Source organism: Dendrobium catenatum, unplaced genomic scaffold (assembly GCF_001605985.2).
Source record: "Dendrobium catenatum unplaced genomic scaffold, ASM160598v2 fragScaff_scaffold_156, whole genome shotgun sequence".
NCBI classification, from domain to species: domain Eukaryota; kingdom Viridiplantae; phylum Streptophyta; class Magnoliopsida; order Asparagales; family Orchidaceae; genus Dendrobium; species Dendrobium catenatum.
In genome coordinates, this window is record NW_021318618.1 from 9,486,561 (window position 1) to 9,506,313 (window position 19,753).

The 19,753-nt window shown below is 39.1% G+C and overlaps 1 protein-coding gene across 5 annotated transcripts in view; it reads right to left on the bottom strand.

Moving 5' to 3' along the window:
• Positions 1 to 19,753, bottom strand: part of LOC110109073 (biotin carboxyl carrier protein of acetyl-CoA carboxylase) — a 100,000-nt gene that overhangs the window by 21,848 nt on the left and 58,399 nt on the right. For 3 of the 5 annotated variants that reach the window (XM_020839970.2, XM_020839971.2, XM_020839969.2), the window contains exon 4: positions 2,253 to 2,306. The exons of the other annotated variants lie outside the window; for them this stretch is intronic. In XM_020839970.2, coding sequence (XP_020695629.1) covers positions 2,253 to 2,306 — 54 coding nt within the window. The remainder of the gene's footprint in view (positions 1 to 2,252; positions 2,307 to 19,753) is intronic. 5 annotated transcript variants of the gene reach the window in all.

The following is a 19,753-nucleotide window of genomic DNA, read 5'->3' on the forward strand; positions in this document are numbered from 1 at the left end:
GGACTGTAGCTTATCACAGCCCCTTAGGCATGCTAGGATTAGGATTTTTCTTTTCTGCGCATGTGTTTGATGTTGTGGATTGATTGCCCTTGGATTGTCTGCGTGTGGGCACTTGCCCTTAAGTGGTTAGTATAGAGATATAAATGCTTTTCTGTGCAGGTGGCCATATCTAAAAGGGGGGCGCTTATAAATTATAAATTGCTTGCATGACAGGTACTGCTTAAAACCCCCCAAAGATGTGGCCAATAGGGTAGAAGTAGATTGTTTGGCACCCTAAGTGCTAAACAAAATTCTGGATGTAATGCTTTATCATATAAATTGCTTCTAATCCACTGCAGGTTTGAGTCTTTTTCTTTTCAAATATGTATTTGATAGAATTAGGATGTAAAACTTGTGGGGGTTTGGAGCAAAGGAAGGGAGTAAAGAAGATGAAGCCCAAAGAACTTTTGTAAAGCTTGAAGACCCCACAAGTAGAGTCTGTAATTAATTTGACTGGGTTGTATAATGGCAGGCAACTCAGCTGCCAAATCTGGTTGTAATAATGTGGACTCTTTACATTTCCTTTCATTTGATATAAATAAAAGCATGCTTTGATTGTTTACCTGGTTGTGCAATAGAAATGCATCTCTTTCCTAGGTTTCTTTCTTTGCTTTTGCTTGGGAATGGCTTGGACTTTTGATGCGGTAGGCTCTTAGGACAAAAATAAGATTTCTACCCATTAAAATGTAATCAATCTAAAAATTGATTTAGGCTCCACGATTTTCTAATAAGTAAGAAAGTCTTGCATGGCTCCCTTCAAGGAGCCAAGTTTTCAAAATTGAAAATAATCATGCATAGCCCAAGCATGTTGCATGTAGAATGCCTCCACTTAAGGACTAGATAACAAAAGTCTTTTTCTTTGTGAGTCAGCATTTGCATACCATACATACTTAGGCATCTTGGCCTCAAAGCCAAGCTATAAGCCTTACCTTATAAATAAAAACAACCCTATCACTCTACATTTGCATTGAGACCGAATAACATGGTTTTAAAAGCGATTAGGAGGGTTAGCTGGTAGTCCCTTCCAGGCGGGACAATAAATCCAGAGGTCGGGCGGGTTATGCCTCTTGTGAGGTGTAGCTTGTAAGTCCCTCTTTGCACTCGTTAGATCTAGGTTCGAGGCACTACCTCTCGGTAGTCCTCACCTTAGTCTTAGGGTCCGAGGCACGGGTTGATTCCAAATCACCCTATAAGCCCTCAACTTTCGGGCAATTCCTCCAACAAGTGTTGTTGGGATGTAAGCCCCAATCTTCTAATAAAATATCAACTCAAACTAAATTTAGATACAAAAAATGTAAAGCCCAACATAGGATAGTCCGAGCACCTCTGAGTTTCCCTCAGAATCAAGTGCTCCTACTTCATCTCCTTTGGCTTTCATTCCCAAAATCTAATCCTTAGTTGATCAATTACTCCTTGAAATTCCTAAAGGTCAAATCCTTTTGCTAAGACTTTCATGGATTTTAAAATAAAGAACAAACTTTAGCCAATGTCTAAAATGACTTCCAAATAAAGAAAACTAAGGATTGATCCTAAAACAAGGAAATTGTTATTTTCCAGCAGATTACATTTTAATCATAAAGTTTAAAATGAAAACCAACACTCTATGTTATCTTCTACAATATAAAAAATAGAAATAAAAATGTCTGTCATATTTTGCAATTATAAGGTTAGATACTAAACATAAGAAAGAACAGACATCCTTTACTTAATGATTTAAAATACCTAACATTTGAAGTAATTGTTTTGAAATCAAATTTATTGGCCTAGTTAAAAGTTTGATAAACATAAAAATTCATACAAATTGGGGAGGGTTGTTTAGTCTTTTGGCTCTTATTTTGTATTCTCTAATAGGAGGGAAGAGATTAGGGTTAGGGATTATGCAATTGTTGGTGTTTTTCTGAATTTCTTCTTAGGTTTTGGGCTCTAACCGTCGGTTAGAGAATTGGAGAGCCGGATCTTCCTCTCAAATTGAAGATCCATTTTATCTTCATTATTTCCTTCCACTTTTCTTCAGTTATCAAGTTTTCCTATTATTTTGTCAAGAGATTTCTTCAAAAACTTCCATGTTCTTGCTGAAATTCCCAATTTCAGCCATTATTTGGATGATTCCTGCACTTGTTTCATAACAAAATTCCTAATCTAACAAGTGCTAAGAAGATTTCTACAGAAATTGGCAAAAAACAATTTTGAAAATTAACAGACATGAACTTTACCTTCACTTTTAACTCAGCAATATTTGTTTCATCACATACGTCTAACACTAGTGCCTGCAATTACAGAACAATGTCAGATATTATTTGAAGGAAACAATAGCTCTAGGAACCACCATAGTAAGCTGTTAAAAGTTACAACATAAATGCCAGAAATTAGAGTAATAATATTCACGTTGTTTAACTCTAATGATGCCAAATGAAGTGCCTCCTACACAAACAGCATTTGAAAATGCATGCACAGATATGACAATGAAAATTATGCATTGCCTTCCCTTAGCGGGAAACCATCAACGAATTGTACGAGAAGGAATCCATGACCAAATGGAAGTCTCCGACTTCCAAGAATAGATTGATCAAACAAACTGATCAAGAACCAATCTGACATTCTGACCGCAAGAACAGTTGAATAATCGATCTAAAAAACCAGCTCATCAACATTGGCTAGTTGATCTTAAACTTATCTAAAAACCATCCAATTTTAACCAAAAATCAAGAAAATTATCCTAACATACATCTCCATTTTTTTAATCAATATATCAAAATTTAAATTTTGATATAAAAAAGCAGACCTAAAATGGGTACCGATGCCTTATATCAGTAACTCCCTTTGTATGTAGCGGTGAGAAGAAAATGAAAGAACGCGTTACCTTCGTATTAAAAAGCAGCAGGAGCATTAGACATTAAAAAGCAATTTGTTGTGGGTTGTAAGAATGTCTTATAAATAGAGAAACAGGAAAAGAAGCAGCATGAAGTGGTGCAGAAGACCAATGCAACTAAAGAGCGGGCGCTAGGCATGAAGAGGTGAAAGCAACTATGCTGAGAGAGGAGTGGGCAATGAAGTTGGATGAAGTTGTACAAACAACATGAATGGCTAACTGGGTAGGAAAGTTTCATTTTGTACTGCAGGTGATAATGTTGGCGAAAGATCAGGCAACAAAGTTGCAAGTAGAAATTAAAATGAAAATGAAAATGCTGCATACAAACATGCAAGCGACAAACCGGCATGTATGTTGTGATGCAAGTAATAACATTACTAAGAAGAATGTGCGAAGCTGTGCTTTGATGGCATATGGCAATCATTGGAGGAGGCTAAAACACTTGACATCTAAGTTGAGTTTGAAGTACGCAACAAGAGGATCAAAAGACATGCCATCACAGCAACCATCGAATGACAATTGGCGTGTAAGTTGGAGCTACATCATCATTGAGCAGGTATCAATTGGTGCCAAGCTATTGATGTGCAAATGACACCTATCACAAAAAAATTATTTAGGTGGTGTATTTTCTTTTGGCAAGAGTTTAATGCTTAGGTGTACTATATTTAGTTTTATTGTGTTCTTTATGAATTTTTGTGTTTTTTTCTTTTAAAATTTATGGACCAACTTTGAAGAAGTGTTTTCTGGGATTTTTTTTTTAATCAAAAAAATCAATAAGATAAAACATTGTACAAAGTCAGAGCATTTAGCAATATATTAGTGGTGTCTGCTCTAAAAATTTGTGATGAGGACATCCGACAGTAGAGAGTTTAACATAGAAGAGGCCGGCGATCTATGACGCTGATTACACCACTTTATTTTTGAGCTATTATTTGTATTTGATTTATTATTGTATCTTTTTCGATTTTACCCTCACTTGAAGGAGTAGGATCATGTGACCCTAGGGGGCACTTTTGTCTTTTGGATTTACAATTGTATTTTGGCTATTTATAACCCCCTCTTCATTGGAGGATGATGAATATTATTATGAAAATTTCCTGCACTTGTTTCTGGGTGAGTTGAGAAAGCTTTTGTGAGAGTTGGAAGGCCCTATGTGTGGGCAACGTACTACCCATCAACTATAGGAAACGCTCAGGCTTCTGGTCCATCTCCTCCACCATCGTCTCCTCATTTCTCCTAACTGCCACCTCCTCGTCCCCCCTCCAAGCCACCGGCCACCACCAGCCTTGGCCTTAGCTGATCCCTCTCTCATCCCCAATCCGAGCCGCCACCTCTCCTACCCCTCTGTTGTAAAATCAAAAAAATATCAATCGTAGGCGTCGCACGCATTTCGATGCGCCATGATGAAATTAGGCAAAATTTCGAAGTAGTCGGAATTTGACGCAATTAATTTTATTAAATTCTATGCAAAATTTTGATCGACACAATATAAAGAACTTATACCTAATTTCGCATAAATTTAAAGTTAAAAATTGATGAAGGTTGTTTCAGTAAAAATAAAATCCAAATGTCTAAATAGCCCTCCAAGCCCTTGAGGAAAATTTATAGGAGGGTACATGCGTCATTTTTCCCCACACCCGCCCATAAATCCCTAAGGGACCGAATGATCCAGTCCCTTTGTGTTTCTTTGGCCGAATAGAAGAGAGGCATCAACTGGCGGTTTCCGGCAAGCTTTTTGGAGGGAAATTGAAGGAGAAAGTCTAAGGAAGTGTAACATAAGTTCCAAACATCAAAATCCCTTCATTTTCCTTAGATTTCTTTGGGTTAAAATTTAAGGGTTTACCCAAAACATCAAATTTTAGAAGAAGAATGATTGGTAAAGAGTAAAGAAGGTTTCTAACCATGGAATTTCTAGTTTTCCCCGAAAATTTTGGATTTTAAAAATTAGGGTTTCTTCCAATTTCTTTTTCCTTTCAAAATGCTTTTGCAAAAGTGAATCCTAATGATAGAAGAAGGCTTCTTGTGGAAGTTAAATAATTTTTTATGAAAAATTTTCATGTTTCAAAAATTAGGGCTTTTCCTAATCATGAAAAATTCTTAAGTATTATTGTTTCAAATAGACTTAGGAAGGATTTTAATGGTGAGAATTAGGGTTTTTGCACAAATTTTTATTTTTCTAATTTTTAATTCAAATAAATCCGAAAATACTTGTATTTTAAATAATAATTAAATGTAAGGAAGGTTTTTATATGCATATATCATGAAATTAATAAAAAGAAGGTTTCCAAAAATTATGGATTTGAGGAAATCCGAAAATATAAAGTAAATTTAATTAAATTTTAAATGGTAAAGGGTTGATTTAGGTAATTTAAGAAAACATATGTATAGGTTCTTATGAATTAGGGAATTAGGGATTAAGTATGTGACGGAAGCATGTGACAATAGAGATATTGGAAGTGGTAGAGGAAAGGTCTCGATAGTGCAAAGAGCAAATTTCGCACAATGGTGAGGTAGGTAAAATGTGGTTCTTTTAATTTCAGAAAATTCTTTTCTTTCCAAATGATAGCATGTTTTTCTAATATCTTGTGATTAGCCTATTAAGCTTTTAAATGCAATTGTACATTTATTATATAGCTTAGCATGTTTTTAAATATCATATTTTTTGTTCTTGTGAATACCTAGTATACATTTGAATATATTGATGCAAATGTGACTTCCTCATGTGATAATTGTGGATAGTTTACAAAGCACGTCTCCTTTAATAAGTAATAGTGTAGAAAAATATAGGAGCATTAGAACATATGCATAAATGATGTGTTAATATCCTTTTTATGAATACATATAGAATGGTTGAATGTGTATGTTGATGTGAAGTATCAAATGGTAAAGTGCTTTTCGGAGCCAATAGTAAATGTGCTCTTCAGAGCAAATGATAAAGGAATGACCAATTAAAAGTGTACCTGATCCGTACAAAATAAAATGATACTTCCGTGACTGGTGAATAAGAATATGTTATTATGTTATTATGTTATAAGTATATGAAGCATCAAATGAAACATAAAAATATATAATGAAAAATTTTGCAAGATTATGCAAAGAAAAAGAACATATAGGTACTCAAGTTAATATATCATGGCAAGTTCATCGTTCTTTTAATTAGAAAAATTGACATATATGTTGAACTCTTTATCTTGCTTCTGAATTTTATTAAATAGCATCTTACTTATTGAGTTGTGACTCACCCAACTTATGAAACATTTTCAGGAAAACCTGTTAATCGTTAATGACGAATAAACAGTCATATACTTACCGTTATAGAGAGACAATAGGTGATAGGTTCCTTTTTTGGTATTTGAATGCTTTGTATTAGATGGATGCGCATGATAGGATGTGATAGGTAGATTTTTAGACATCCATCTATGTAATGAACTTTTATGTACATTTTTATTTTTGAATGATAGAAGAAAAGAAAAAAAATTTACTTGAAATTTTTAATGGCTCTTTCTCTATATTTGGATATGTTTTAGATATGTTACTAAAATGTTTTGAATTTTACCGTCAAACTTTCGTTCCCACCTCGCCTATGCGAACTTACCGGGTCGGGTCATGACATCGACTCCCTTGGCTGAAATTTCATACCAAAGCCCAAGGTCCACCCAACCAACCACCGGCCCATACTCCCTCCCTAAAGCCGAAGGCCATCCTCCTTCCCCTTGGATCCGAAATTGAAACTAGGATTCACTACTTGCCAAATTTATCCCATGGTTAATTTGGAAGGTTCCCTAATTCAAATTTGAAAGTTTTTGAATTTGAAATTCCTTCTTAATTAAGATAAGTTATTTTTTGAAATCCCTCCAATCAAAACCTATTTGAATTGATCAGTAAATTAGAGAGATATTTGATTTAAAATCTCTTTCATAATTTAATTTGCTTAGATTAGCAACTCAATCAAACCAAATAATTCCCTAAAATCTACATTAAATCATGTAGACCCCTCCCTTCCCCTCTTGGCCGCCCCTTCTCTCTCCCTCTTTCATCTAATTATTAGCCTCATTAAAACTCCCCAATCAACCCATCAATTCCCCATCTAAGTGAGTTCCTCCCCCTCTCTTAAATTTTGGGGAAATTCAAATTTAAATTTCCCAATCATCTCCACCATTTAAAGCAGGAATTAAATTCCAAAATTTCTAATTGATTTCCCTCCTTTAATCAACAACCAAAATTCTGAAATTAAATTCTCTCCTTTTCTCATCTATGGTCGGCCACTACACACACCCCTTTACTTTGAATTAATCTTTCTAACTCCCTCCTTCTGAACATTGATTACTACAGGATTTCCACCTCACAAAGGTTGTAGTCCCACATCCCCTAACCAGCCAATTTGTTGTCTAGAAAGCTCTACTTGTTATTCAGAAACTTCAACAAGGCCGCCCTGCTGTCATGCAATTCAGAAGATCTCCCTTTGCCATCCAAAAGCTCCAGCACCCCCTAGTTTGTTGTGCACTCATGAATAGCCGATCCGGAGCTTGATCACATCTTCGTATTTGATGATCAAGGATTAATCGACATTCACTGATCTCCATTCGTCGACATAGATTTTGAGAACGACCACTCCGTCAAAGAATACATGGAATGAATCATCTTCTCCATTGCAACTGCTATTGATCAGCGACAACCTTTCGTTCAGTGGCAACTCTCTTCCGAACCCTGAAGAAGGTAAAGATTATGCAAGCTTTCTCCGCCTACCCAATTATTAAGAGTGTGTGTGAGGGATCTTAATAGTGACTAGTCTAATTGTTAATCTAGGGATTTCCTTTGAAAACCCCCACGTGATGTAAAGCTTGATTTGAATTGGTTATTTGTGCTCCTAACAATTATTGTGTAATTAATTGCCTTAGCTAATCATCTTTTTATTGTTTTAAATCTTTGATTTAAATCGTTAGAAGTTGAATAATTGTTCTTACTCTTCAACAAGGTGTAATTTCATAATTAAAAGTCAACCTACGCATATAGTTCTACATCATCTGATATTAGAGCATGATTGCATTTAGGTGCCTACTATGATTTCTTTCTTACATGTTCTAGCATCTAAATCACATCCTGCACGTATTAAAATTACTTGCTTGTTATCTTATTATTTTTCTTTCAAATCTGCATAGTTCTGAGTCACCCTCAGACCCGGAATAAATTCACAGGACCTTATATATGTTGGTGGGACAAATGAGCATGATCAGTCAACAAGTTATGGAAAACCAAGCTGATATAGCTGAGCTTCGTCGCCAAACGATGGAACGGTTTTATACACTAGACCGAGTCAGTAACAACCCTGCACCATACACACCTTCTAGGCCTCCTATGTATGGGGATGACAAGGTACCAGATGAGGGACACCCCCGTACATATTATCGAGCTCCCCAGTACGGTTATGACCATGATAACAACCCCGATATACCTTTGATGAAAAGCATGAAGGTCAATGCCACAACATTTGACGGTACTTTTAATCCCTAGTTATTCTAGATTGGACCGAAGGCATGTATAGTTTATTCAAGTGGTATAACATATCTGAGGCCAGAAAAGTACGATTTGTTGAAATGAAACTCACGGGTAAGGTTAGCCAATATTGGGCCAACCTAGAAAGCCTTGGGAATCCGCAACAAATACCCCATCACTGATTGAACTTCTATGAAGCACGAGCTCAAACATAAGTGCTTACACCTCTCTCGTACTTCCCTAGGCTCATTGATAGATGGAATAGGCTGACCCAGAGTAGTAAACCGATAAAGGAATACATTGTAGCTTTTGACGATTATCTAATTCTCTGTAAGGGGAGACCTCTACTACCCCCACTCAAATTATGTCCATATTTCGAACCGGGTTGCATGAGGACCTACGTAACGAATTATTTGCCCGGAGTGTCACTATATTAGAGAATGCTTACAGTCTAGTCTTAGACCTTGAAGAAACCCATTCCCAACACCAGGATGCTAGATCTTCCTACAAACCCTCTAGTCGATCGACCCCACACCACTCTAGCACGCGGCCAACCCCGGTGAGCTCAAGCAGACTACCTTCTAGTCCTCCACCCCGTTCTGATTTTGGGGGCAAGTCTGCAACCCCAAACACACCTCGGTCCCACCCAGGGACCAAGTGCTTCCAATGTTAGGGATATGGGCATACCTCTTCCCGGTGTTCTAGTCCATACAAAGTCACCATTATAGAAGAAATCATTGAGGATTAGTTGAAGCCCAAGACTGCACAAATTCACCAGTTCGATGCTGAAGGTGAATTCTTTGAGGAAGACAACATTGCTGTCATCCACTATTTACAAAAGGTCGACACCTCTCCCATCTACGTGGTGAGATGTGCACTGTCACACCCTCATATTACTGATGACTGGCGTAGAACCTCGATTTTTCACACTTACATCAAAATAAATGATAAAAACTATAAAGTCATTGTGGATAGTGGAAGTTGCATCGATGTTATTTCCTCCAGCATGGTGTCTAGACTTAGATTGTTTACCGTTCCTCACCCTAATCCCTAAAAGGTAGCTTAGGTCAACTCCGCTGCCTTAGAGGTGAAGAAACAAAGCCTCATACCCATCTCCTTCACTGACTATAAGAAGAATGTGTGGTGTGATATTTTGGTAATGGATTTTGGACAAATCATCCTAGGGCGCCCTTGGCTCTTTGATAATGATGTCCACAACTATGGTGTTCAAACACCTGCATGTTTGAATATACTGGCAAAAAGAACAAGCTTCCGCTTATATAGCCCAGGGTTACGGACGACCCCAAACTCAATCCAGACAAGCCCAAGAAGGGGCTGAACATTATGACAGGCAAGGTCCTGGATTCTAAAATAACATAAGGCTCACCTCTGTACGCATTGGTCGGTTGTGAGACTTTCACCAAGTCTGATGAGCCTATCCCTCAGGAGGTTCAACCCATACTGAGTGACTTTGTTGATGTCTTCCCTGATGATCTCCCTGATAAACTACCTCCACTAAGATATATTCAGCATGCTATTGATAATGTCTCCGGGGCCTCTCTTCCCAACCTGCCACACTACCGCATGAACCCCAAGGAACATGTCGAACTAAAGAAACATGTGGAAGATTTATTGTAGCGGTGCTACATAAAAGAAAGCCTTAGCCCTTTGTGTTATACCCACCCTTCTTACACCAAAGATAAATGGTACTTGGAGGATGTGCGTTGATAGCCATATCATTAACAAAATCACTATTAAATATCATTTTTCTATCCCGAGGTTAGACGATATGCTTGATATGATGACAGGAGCCACCCTTTTCTCCAAGATTGACCTTAAGAGTGGGTACCACTAGATCTGGATCCAACCCAATGATGAGTGAAAGACTGCCTTCAAGATAGAAGATGATTTGTACGAGTAGATGGTAATGCCTTTCCAGTTAAATAATGCCCCGAGTACTTTCATGAGAATCATGACCCAAGTGCTACAGCCTTTCATGGGCATGTTTGTGGTTGTTTACTTCGATGACATTCTTATTTATAGTCAGCCTATGAGCCAACACTTAGACCACTTGAGGCAAGTCTGTGAAGTATTAAGGAGTAGCTTTATTTTAATCCCACCTTCCTTGTTGACTGCGTAGTCTTTCTGGGCTTTATTGTGTTAGCCCAATGGGTCTCTGCAGATCCGAAGAAGGTAAAAGCCATACTAGAATGGCTAGTTCCTCAGAACATCCGGGAAGTTCGCAGCTTCCATGGCTTAACCACCTTCTATATGAGATTCATTAAAAATTTCAGCACCATTGTGTCTCCTATTACTGATTGTCTTAAGAAAGAAGATTTTCACTGGACCCCGGCTGCAACCAGAGCCTTCGAAGAGAAAAAAAAATGTGGAAGCCCTAGTAATGAGACTTCCTGACATCTGCAAAGTCTTCGAAGTTACCTATGATACTTCGGGGGTCAGAATTAGAATATTGTCATAAGAAGGTCACCCTGTAGCCTACTTCAGCAAAAAATTGAATGACATTTTATAACACTATTCCCTGTATAACAAAGAGTTTTGCGTTGTTATCTAATCCCTTCGATATTGGTGACACTACTTACCCCGCAAGAGTTCGTCATCTTTTTCGGATCATGAGGCTCTTCGTTATATCAACTCCCAGAAAAAGTTGAATGCACACCATAGGCGATGGGTACAATTCCTACAAGAGTACACTTACACCCTTGGGGACAAAGAGGGAGTTGAGAATAAAGCTGTTGATGCCATCAGTTGTCGCATGATGACCACCACTGAAATGGGGGCAAAAGTCACTTGGTTTGAGCAAGTCAAAGAGGACCACTTGGAATGCCCCAACTTAAAGGAGATTTACTCCTTTTTGTCTATAGGAAATACGCGCCTTGTAGATGATTTTCTTCTTGAAGATTGAGATGTTTTCAAACCTTAGAAGCTTTGCATTCCAAGTACTTCCCTTAGGGAATTTCTCGTTTGGGAACTTCACGCTGGAGGCCTCGCCGGACACTTCGATCGCAATAAAACTATTGAGGTTGCCCAGTACGGCCTAGCCTAAAGAAATATGTTGGTAAAATGGTCAGTATGTACCACAGCTGTCAACGGGCCAAACAACGAAGCAGAACACGAGTCTCTACACTCCATTACCAGTTCCCAGCTATCCATGTCAAGATGTCAACATGGACTTTGTTCTTGGCTTGCCCAAGACTTCGTAGAAATGAGGTCATATGTGTTGTAGTTGATTGTTTTTCCAAAATGGCATATTTCCTACCCTATTCTAAAACATCCAATGCCTCCCATATTGTCAGGATGTACTTTAATGAGGTCGTCAAATTACATGGTTTGCCCAAGACCACCATATATGATAGGGATGTCAAATTCACGAGTTACTTCTGAAAAACTCTTTGGATGAAAATGGGCACCAAATTACAATTCTACACGGCCTTTCATCCTTAGACAGATGATCAAATCAAACTGGTTAATGGGAGTCTAGGAAACCTGTAGAGGTCCTTAGTGGGTGAGCACGTTAAAGACAGGGATTCCAAACTCCCCACGGCTGAATTTGCTTATAATAATTCTGTGAATTGCAACACTGGTATGAGTCCTGCTAAAATTGTATATGGATACAAATCTAGACAGCCTTTAGATCTCATACTCATGTATCCTAAGTATATGATTTCTGAATCTGCAACGTCATTTGCATCGCATCTGCATGAATTGCATACAAAAATTAAATGCAAAATTGAACATAATATAAATTATAAACTTCATGCTGATCTTAAACGAATATTTAAAACATTCGAAGTTGGTGATTCAGTGATGGTCCAATAGAAGAAAGCGGGATAGGAGATATGCAAAGTTTGATCCATTCATCATTGCTAACTAATAAGTAAGTCTATTTTGCTAACTCTCTGAGTAGACTATAAGGAAAACAGGATTGTCTCATAGTTATGAAGACCAAACCTAGGAGAGTCATTGAGAAATCCACATCAAACAGCAGATCAAGAAGAGCTTATGTAAGCCTTAAAAGATCTTGCTAATGATGATAACGATCAAATTACAATTAATGAGAGAGAGCTGCAGTTAGAGGAAGTAGATTTAAACATAGAAGAAAGTCATAAGAAATCTGATAGTGGTAAAGAATCCACTACAAACTGAGCCTTATGGATTCCACCTTGTGAGAACCAAAGCCTTCCTCCACTTCCAAATATTCCAAAAACAGCTATTGCAAAAACAGTTGACATGATTCTAAGTGATGTGTTGACCTCCATGAAGAAATAAACAAAACAAAAAAATCAGAATATAAAATACCTGTGAAGCTGGTTGCCCATCCCGCAAATCCTGCAAAAATCTCGTCGCCAGCTATAGTGTCTCGTCCTACGACCCTGCAAAAGGCGCCATCTCAGAGCAGGATACAGGATATCGTGCGCAGGCCTCAATCTCGCTCCCATGAGTGTCGTTAAATACCCAGCTTCTGCGCTCGACTCCACTTCACGCACGCTCTCGCTCTTTTCCTCCCCTCCGAACTCAACCCACGACGCTCCTTCCTCCATAGCCGCAGAAACCTCTACCTGCGCCGATCTCCCTCTTCTCTCACGAACTCCAGCTCCCCATCTTCTGAAGCCCGTCTCCTCCTCCGACCAAATCCCTCCAGATCCCGCATCTCCTTCCTCCATTCGCACTCCAGCCGAACCCTTCTGATCCCTTCAGCTAGAGAGAAGTAGAGAGGGAGAGAGAGAGTGAAAGAGAGAACCCTACCTGGCCGGCACCTCCTCTGCCCGAGCTTCCTCCATCGATCTCCTCTGCCCGAGCTGCTCCCGATCTACCTATTCCCCATTCGCCTCCTCAGACGACGTCCCCTTGCTGTTGGATCAGAAGCAAGAATAGGGGACGTTTGCTGTGAAGGTAACTTTATCCATTCACACGCTCTTCAGCCAAATCCCATAAGTCTGCCATTATTAATTATAAATTAAACCTAATTGATTTAAAATTAATTTTAAATTAAATACAATTAGTTTGAAAAATGACTAATTGTAATTAATTTATAATTAATTATAAACTAGATATCATTTACTTATAATTAATTCTAAATTAAATGTAATTAGTTATATCTATTATGTGTAACTAATTATGATTAATTTATAATTAATTTTTAAAAAAATCCTTTTCTCTCTCGCTCCATGCCGTCGACCTTGCGAAGGTATAATCTCTCTAAACCCTAAAACTTTGAAAACCCATTCCCGGTGCTTGCAACGCGGCGAACAACCACCTATGCACGCTTTTCTCTAGCGTGATAGGAGGGAATTCGTTGCGGTGCTTGCAACGGGACGGGTAATCAAAACCCCATTTTCGGCGTTGGTGTTGGACCGAAAAACCAACTCATGTAAGCTTTTCTCTAGCGTGGTGGGAAGGGAACCCGGTGCGACGCCTACGGCGAGGTGGGGTCAAATATAAAATCGCTTATTTTAAATTGGTGCCCGAAAGCCCATGCACGCCTTTCTCTGGCGTGGTGGGGGAACAAATTATTACGGCCGCGGTGTCCTCCTTATAGGGCACCTACCGTGAACGCTTTTCTCTAGCGTGGCGGAAGGCCCAATTTTCTATAGTTTTCCCCTAAACGGGGGAGACGCCGGAAGTTTGCCGAAATTTCGAGTAAATGCAATTCGTACTTGGGACAATTTGGAGCTTTACTTGGACATTGATTGGAGCATCAAATGTACTTAATTCAAACTTAAACAATCAATAATAAGTTCGAATGCAAACGAAACAAGAGAATGGCTCGAATTCAAGTGAACTATAGGGGACTTATGAACTCGAACCGGATTGAACAAATAGTGAACTATTTGAACATACAATCAAACTTGCAAAGACTACAAAGGACTTGACTTGAACAATTTGAGCAAGGACATAGAACTTGTATTCGAACAAGAGCAGAGGACTCATGAACAAGAATGGAACTTGATTGAACAAAAATGGGACTTGTAATTGGACTCATTTGAACTCAAAAGACATTAATAAAAGGTTTAATTCAAACTCAAATGAAATTGAAAAGAACAAAAACTTGGACTTGAACTCAAGCAAGAATTGAATAAGACTCAATCTTGAACTTACAAGGACTCAGGGGACTTGAAGAAACTGCAAAGGACATGATTCATATCAAATGATAATGGACTTTGATTCAAACTTGAGCCAAACTTGCATATGACTTGAACGAAACGTTGGACACAGAAAGCTTGGACTTTAACGAACTGCACAAAATCAAATCTAAACTAAGATGCAACGAGCTAAACCTAGCTCAAATAAAAAAGCACTTATCATACGCAAGCGATAATATCTCCTATATGCATATGTAAAGAAAGAGAGTGGTAGTGCAAAGGAGAAATGTTTGAAGATTGCATACTAAGTTCAAGCCAAAATTTGACTCTCTTACAACCAACACAATCTGACATATAAACTCTCAATGACATCAAAAGGTCATATACAAGAAACATAGTATCCTACAAATAATCAAAGGACTGCACTTGCTTATAGATGTGTACAACAGTCTGCTATGAATATGGAGCTAGTTTGAAAATGTGTATAGTAGTTCTCTATAAATATCAGATGACTACAACAAATGTAGATGCCTACGAATTATAAGAAAAAAAGACTTGTTGTACATATGGCGTGCTATTTATAGATAAATAAAAAAGATTTATAATGATTATTCTGTAGTATAGACACATTAACATATCTGCAAATCAAAGTGGATGATAACACATTATGTGCTAATGATCATAAGTTTATACCAAAGATCCATTCTACATTCAATATGTCAGAATTCAATAATGCAATGAAAATGATAAGTTATTGATTCAAGATACTAGTAACTGATTTCGAAGTGTAAGGCATTGGTAAGGATACAATCATTCAAGGTAGAAGTGATCAGTTCTGCAAGCCAATGACAGAAAATAAGGAAGACGACATAATTGATGAATCACTTATTAATTTCTATACGAGTTCTGGAAAGAGAAAGCCAGATCAAATCAAAATTGAGTGAATCTCAATTCAACTAAATTTTGAACAATGAGTTGGATAAGATTATAGAGGATTGCATTTTTCTTGATGAACAGTAGTTGTACATCCAACATATTGTCTGCAAGCAAATATGAAATAATTATAACGAATGCAAGCACATATGATCCAAGCAGCAAACAACTCTATTCGGAAGCTTCTACGCCACGCCACCGGATCCGCGACGTTCTTCGAAGCAGACAAAAGGCGTTTCATGAATATTCCGAAATACCCCAGCACGTGCACCGTAGCTTATATACACATAGGTACACTAAAAGGGGTAATTGTAATCAAAACCCGCATGAGCCCCGGGGAGCGTGTTATTGGTACACACGTGGCGTCTAGGGATGCTGCGTGGGTTACTAAATTTTTACCCGATCCTTTGAAGAAGATAAAAGGAGTGGACAGGGTTTAATTATAAAATGCCCCCAAATACCCGCATGGGCCCCGGCGAGCGTGTTATTGGTACACACGTGACGTCTAGGGAAGCTGCGCGGGTCAATAAGTGAATTCAAGTTCGAACCTGATCCTTCTATACGGATCAATAGAAGTCGACAGGGTTCGAACTCTCAAGCAAATACATAGTTGTGGCGACTAGTGTATTTATTTTAATACATTCATATTAGGCCTTCAAAGCCTACAATCAAAAGAATTCACTAAACAAAAGGCACGAAGCCTACGAAACCAGATCCTCCTAAGCATGTAAATAGGAGTAGACAAGGTTCAAACTATCGGATAAATATGCGGTCATGAAGTCGACCGGAATATTTATCTTATACAATCATATTCGACCTTCAATGCCTTCAACAAAGAAAGCTCATGAACAAAGGCACGAAGCCTACGAAACCCGATCCTCTGCCGACAGCCAGACAGAATCGACAAGGTTCAATCAAACAAATGGTAATGACCCCGAACACCCCGATGATGGTCGTGTTGAATGCAGATCTCAACCGGAGGTGTTCCCAAATACTTTCAAATGTCTTCCAAAAGCCCATTTCAAATACTCCAAAGCTCCACCCAAAATCCCAGAAAATTTCAAAAATATAAAAAATCCAGAAATCCAAAAAAAGATTTAAAATAAAAATCAATTCATCAATCACTAAAAGCAAAATCCATCCACCCTCCGCAACAGTTTGCCGAGGTGGATAAATTCAAAATATAACTTCAGCTCACAAAGAGCCAAATGCCTAGTCGAAAATATTACTAGGATCCATTCTTAAACAATCTCTTGCAATAAGGACGTGGTACGTGTCCTCTAACCGGCAGTTTCGCCGCCAAATGGCACTGCAGGTAAAAGATTACGACCTGGGGCCCTCTGAACCGAGTGGTTTTGCTGCCAAATGACACCACAGATAGCGATTATGGCCAGAGCCAATATGCTCCTTAATGGCGTTAAATCCTTGAGATATGAATCAATAGGATATGATTGATAGAGCACAAAGCCCTCTGTCAGCTAAGGTGGATTTAAATTTGTCCCCTTAGACAAACATTCACCCCAGGTCTACAAGGTCCCCTTGGACGAAGCAACCCATGGGGTCCCCTTGGACGAAGCAACCTATGGCTGCCAACAAGGATCCTTCTGTCAGGTTGGGTCGACTACCTCCTCTGACTAAGTAGACCAGGGACCACGATGGCCCGGGACGACGGAACCATGGGATCTTGATCGGGCCCATCATCCATTCCTCCACCATCCACTTTAAGTGAAAGATGATGAAATTTCTATTTTAAATATTAAATCTTTCCAAATATCCAAACAATTCAAACCTAAATCCATCACTGCTACTATACGCCAGATAACACGTATATTCTACGTATCTAATTGACGACTAGCCTTAATCGAAAGTTCTCTCTCATGATTGAGAGGGGTAATTAACTATAGGGGCTTGCGCCTATAGGAAACCAGAACTCAGATCATAAAGTCCTCGCAAAATGAGTGCGAAATCTCTGGGTAGTGTCTTATCTACAAACCCATCTTCCTTCCAAAATTTACCTCGGAACTTATTCAGTTAAAACTCCCTCGCCGAATAAAAAAAAAAAGAAAAGGCGGGCAGAGGCCGGGGCCCAATTTTCGGAGCCCACATGATGACATCATTTCCATAAAAGAGGGCAGACAAAAAAAGTATTTGATAAGGTGGAGAGGTAAGCCAGAGTTAGTGTACACTTGGCTAGAGCTTGAGGAGCTTCAGCGAATTGATCCAGATGCATTAGAGATTTATAAGAGCAACCAGGATGCGTACTCAACGAAGTCAAGCTCTTTTTCAGCTCAGAGAATGATGAGGGCATTCAACATTGGAGATTTTATTAAAGAAGATGATGAAGATCTACGATCATGATTACACCACTTTATTTCTGAGTTATTATTTATATTTGATTTATTATTATATCATTTTCAATTTTACCCTCACTTGATGGAGTAGGTTCATGTGACCCCAGAGGGCACTTTTGTCTTCTGGATTTACTATTATATTTTGGCTATTTATAGTCCTCTCCTTTTCTTTGGAGGATGATGAATATTATTATGAAAATTTCCTGCACTTATGTCTTGGTGAGTTGAGAGAGCTTTTGTGAGAGTTGGAAATCCTTAGGTGAGGGCAACATACTACCCCTTTGTTGCAAGAAATATTCGGGCTCATGGTCCATCTCCTCTACCATCGTCTCCTCCTTATTTCTCGTAGCTGCCACCTCCTCCTCCCTCCTCCAAGTCATCGGCCACCACCTGCCATGGCCTTAACTGATCCCTCTCCCATCCCCAATCCAAGCCGCCGCCTCTCCTCCTCCCCCTCTACTCCCTTGGCTGAAATTTCATACCCAAGCCTAAGGTCCACCAAACCAACCGCCGGCCCCAACTACCTCCATAAAGCTGCCGGCCATCCTCCTTCCCCTTGGATCCAAAATTGAAACTAGCATTCACTACTTGCCAAATTTAACCCATGGTTAATTTGGAAGGTTCCCTAATTCAAATTTGCAAGTTTTTGAATTTGAAATTTCTTCTTAATTAAGATGTGTTCTTTTTGGAAATCCCTCCAATCAATCCTATTTGAATTCATGGTATGGATGCGAGATTTAGGAAGCTAAAGATGTCGATCTTTGAAGGGGAGGATGCCCAAGGTTGGGCATACCAAGTGGAACGTTACCTTGAGATCAACGGGCTAGCAGAAGGGGAAAACTCATGGCATTAGGTCTATGTCTGGAAGGGAAAGCCCTAGCCTGGTTCAAATGGAGGTAGGCTATGCATCCGGTCTACTGATGGGGATAATTTAAGGAGTGCTTGTTGGAACATTTTTTAGCCATTCGGGAATGAGACATCCACGAGCAATTATATTCCATAACTTATGAGGGGACAGATATGGAGTCGGGAGAAATTTGAGGTGTTGTTGGGAAGACTGAGGGGGTCTCTAAGGAAGGATAGAAGGAAAATTTCATGAAGTGGTTTAGGGAGGACATACAGGTAGAATTCATGGTATTGAGGCCTAGAGGGCTGAGAGACATGATGGAGCTAGCACAAAGGGTGGAGGAGAAACATCAGAGGGAGAAGGCCAGCTGGAGCAACCCCATGGAAGGGCCTTATAATATCACCTCTACTACCTTGGCACCGAGGACCCAAAATATTGGTAAAACACCTCATACCACACTAAGCAACAAAGACCACTCCCTTTAGGATACTTTAAGGGAGAGACCCACCCCACTTGATTCATTACGGAGAAACAATACACCAGTATCCAGTGTAGAGAAGTACTTAAAGGAGAGGAACAGGGTACTAATAGAGCTTAAGGGGCATTTGTTGAGACTTGAGAGCCCAATAGATTATGGTTTGCATAAATTTGAGGCCTGCTAACAAAAAACCTTAGCCAATAGAAGGAATGAAAAGCTATCCCCACAGTATTTTGGGCCTTATAAGATCTTGGAGCGCATTGGAGAAGTAGCCTATCGATTAAGGCTATAACCATCCTCAACTGTGCACCCACTCTTTCATGTATCGCAGTAAAGGAAGGCAATAGGGGAACATGCAACATCATTACTACCCCCAATTTTGACAGAGGACATGGATGTTATGTTGGAACCCTACAAATAGTAGGTGTACGTAGAGAGGGGATAGGACACAAGAGGTGCTAATCAAGTAGGACCTGTTAGAGCATGATACCACTTGGAAATCATACGAATCAGGAGGCAGTTCCTAATATTCCACCTTAAGGACAAGGTGCATTTTTTTGGAGGGGAGTATTGTTACGGCCAATCCAGCAGGACCGACAGCAGCTACAGGGCGGGCCAACATCAGAGGGTGGAGGGGCTGAA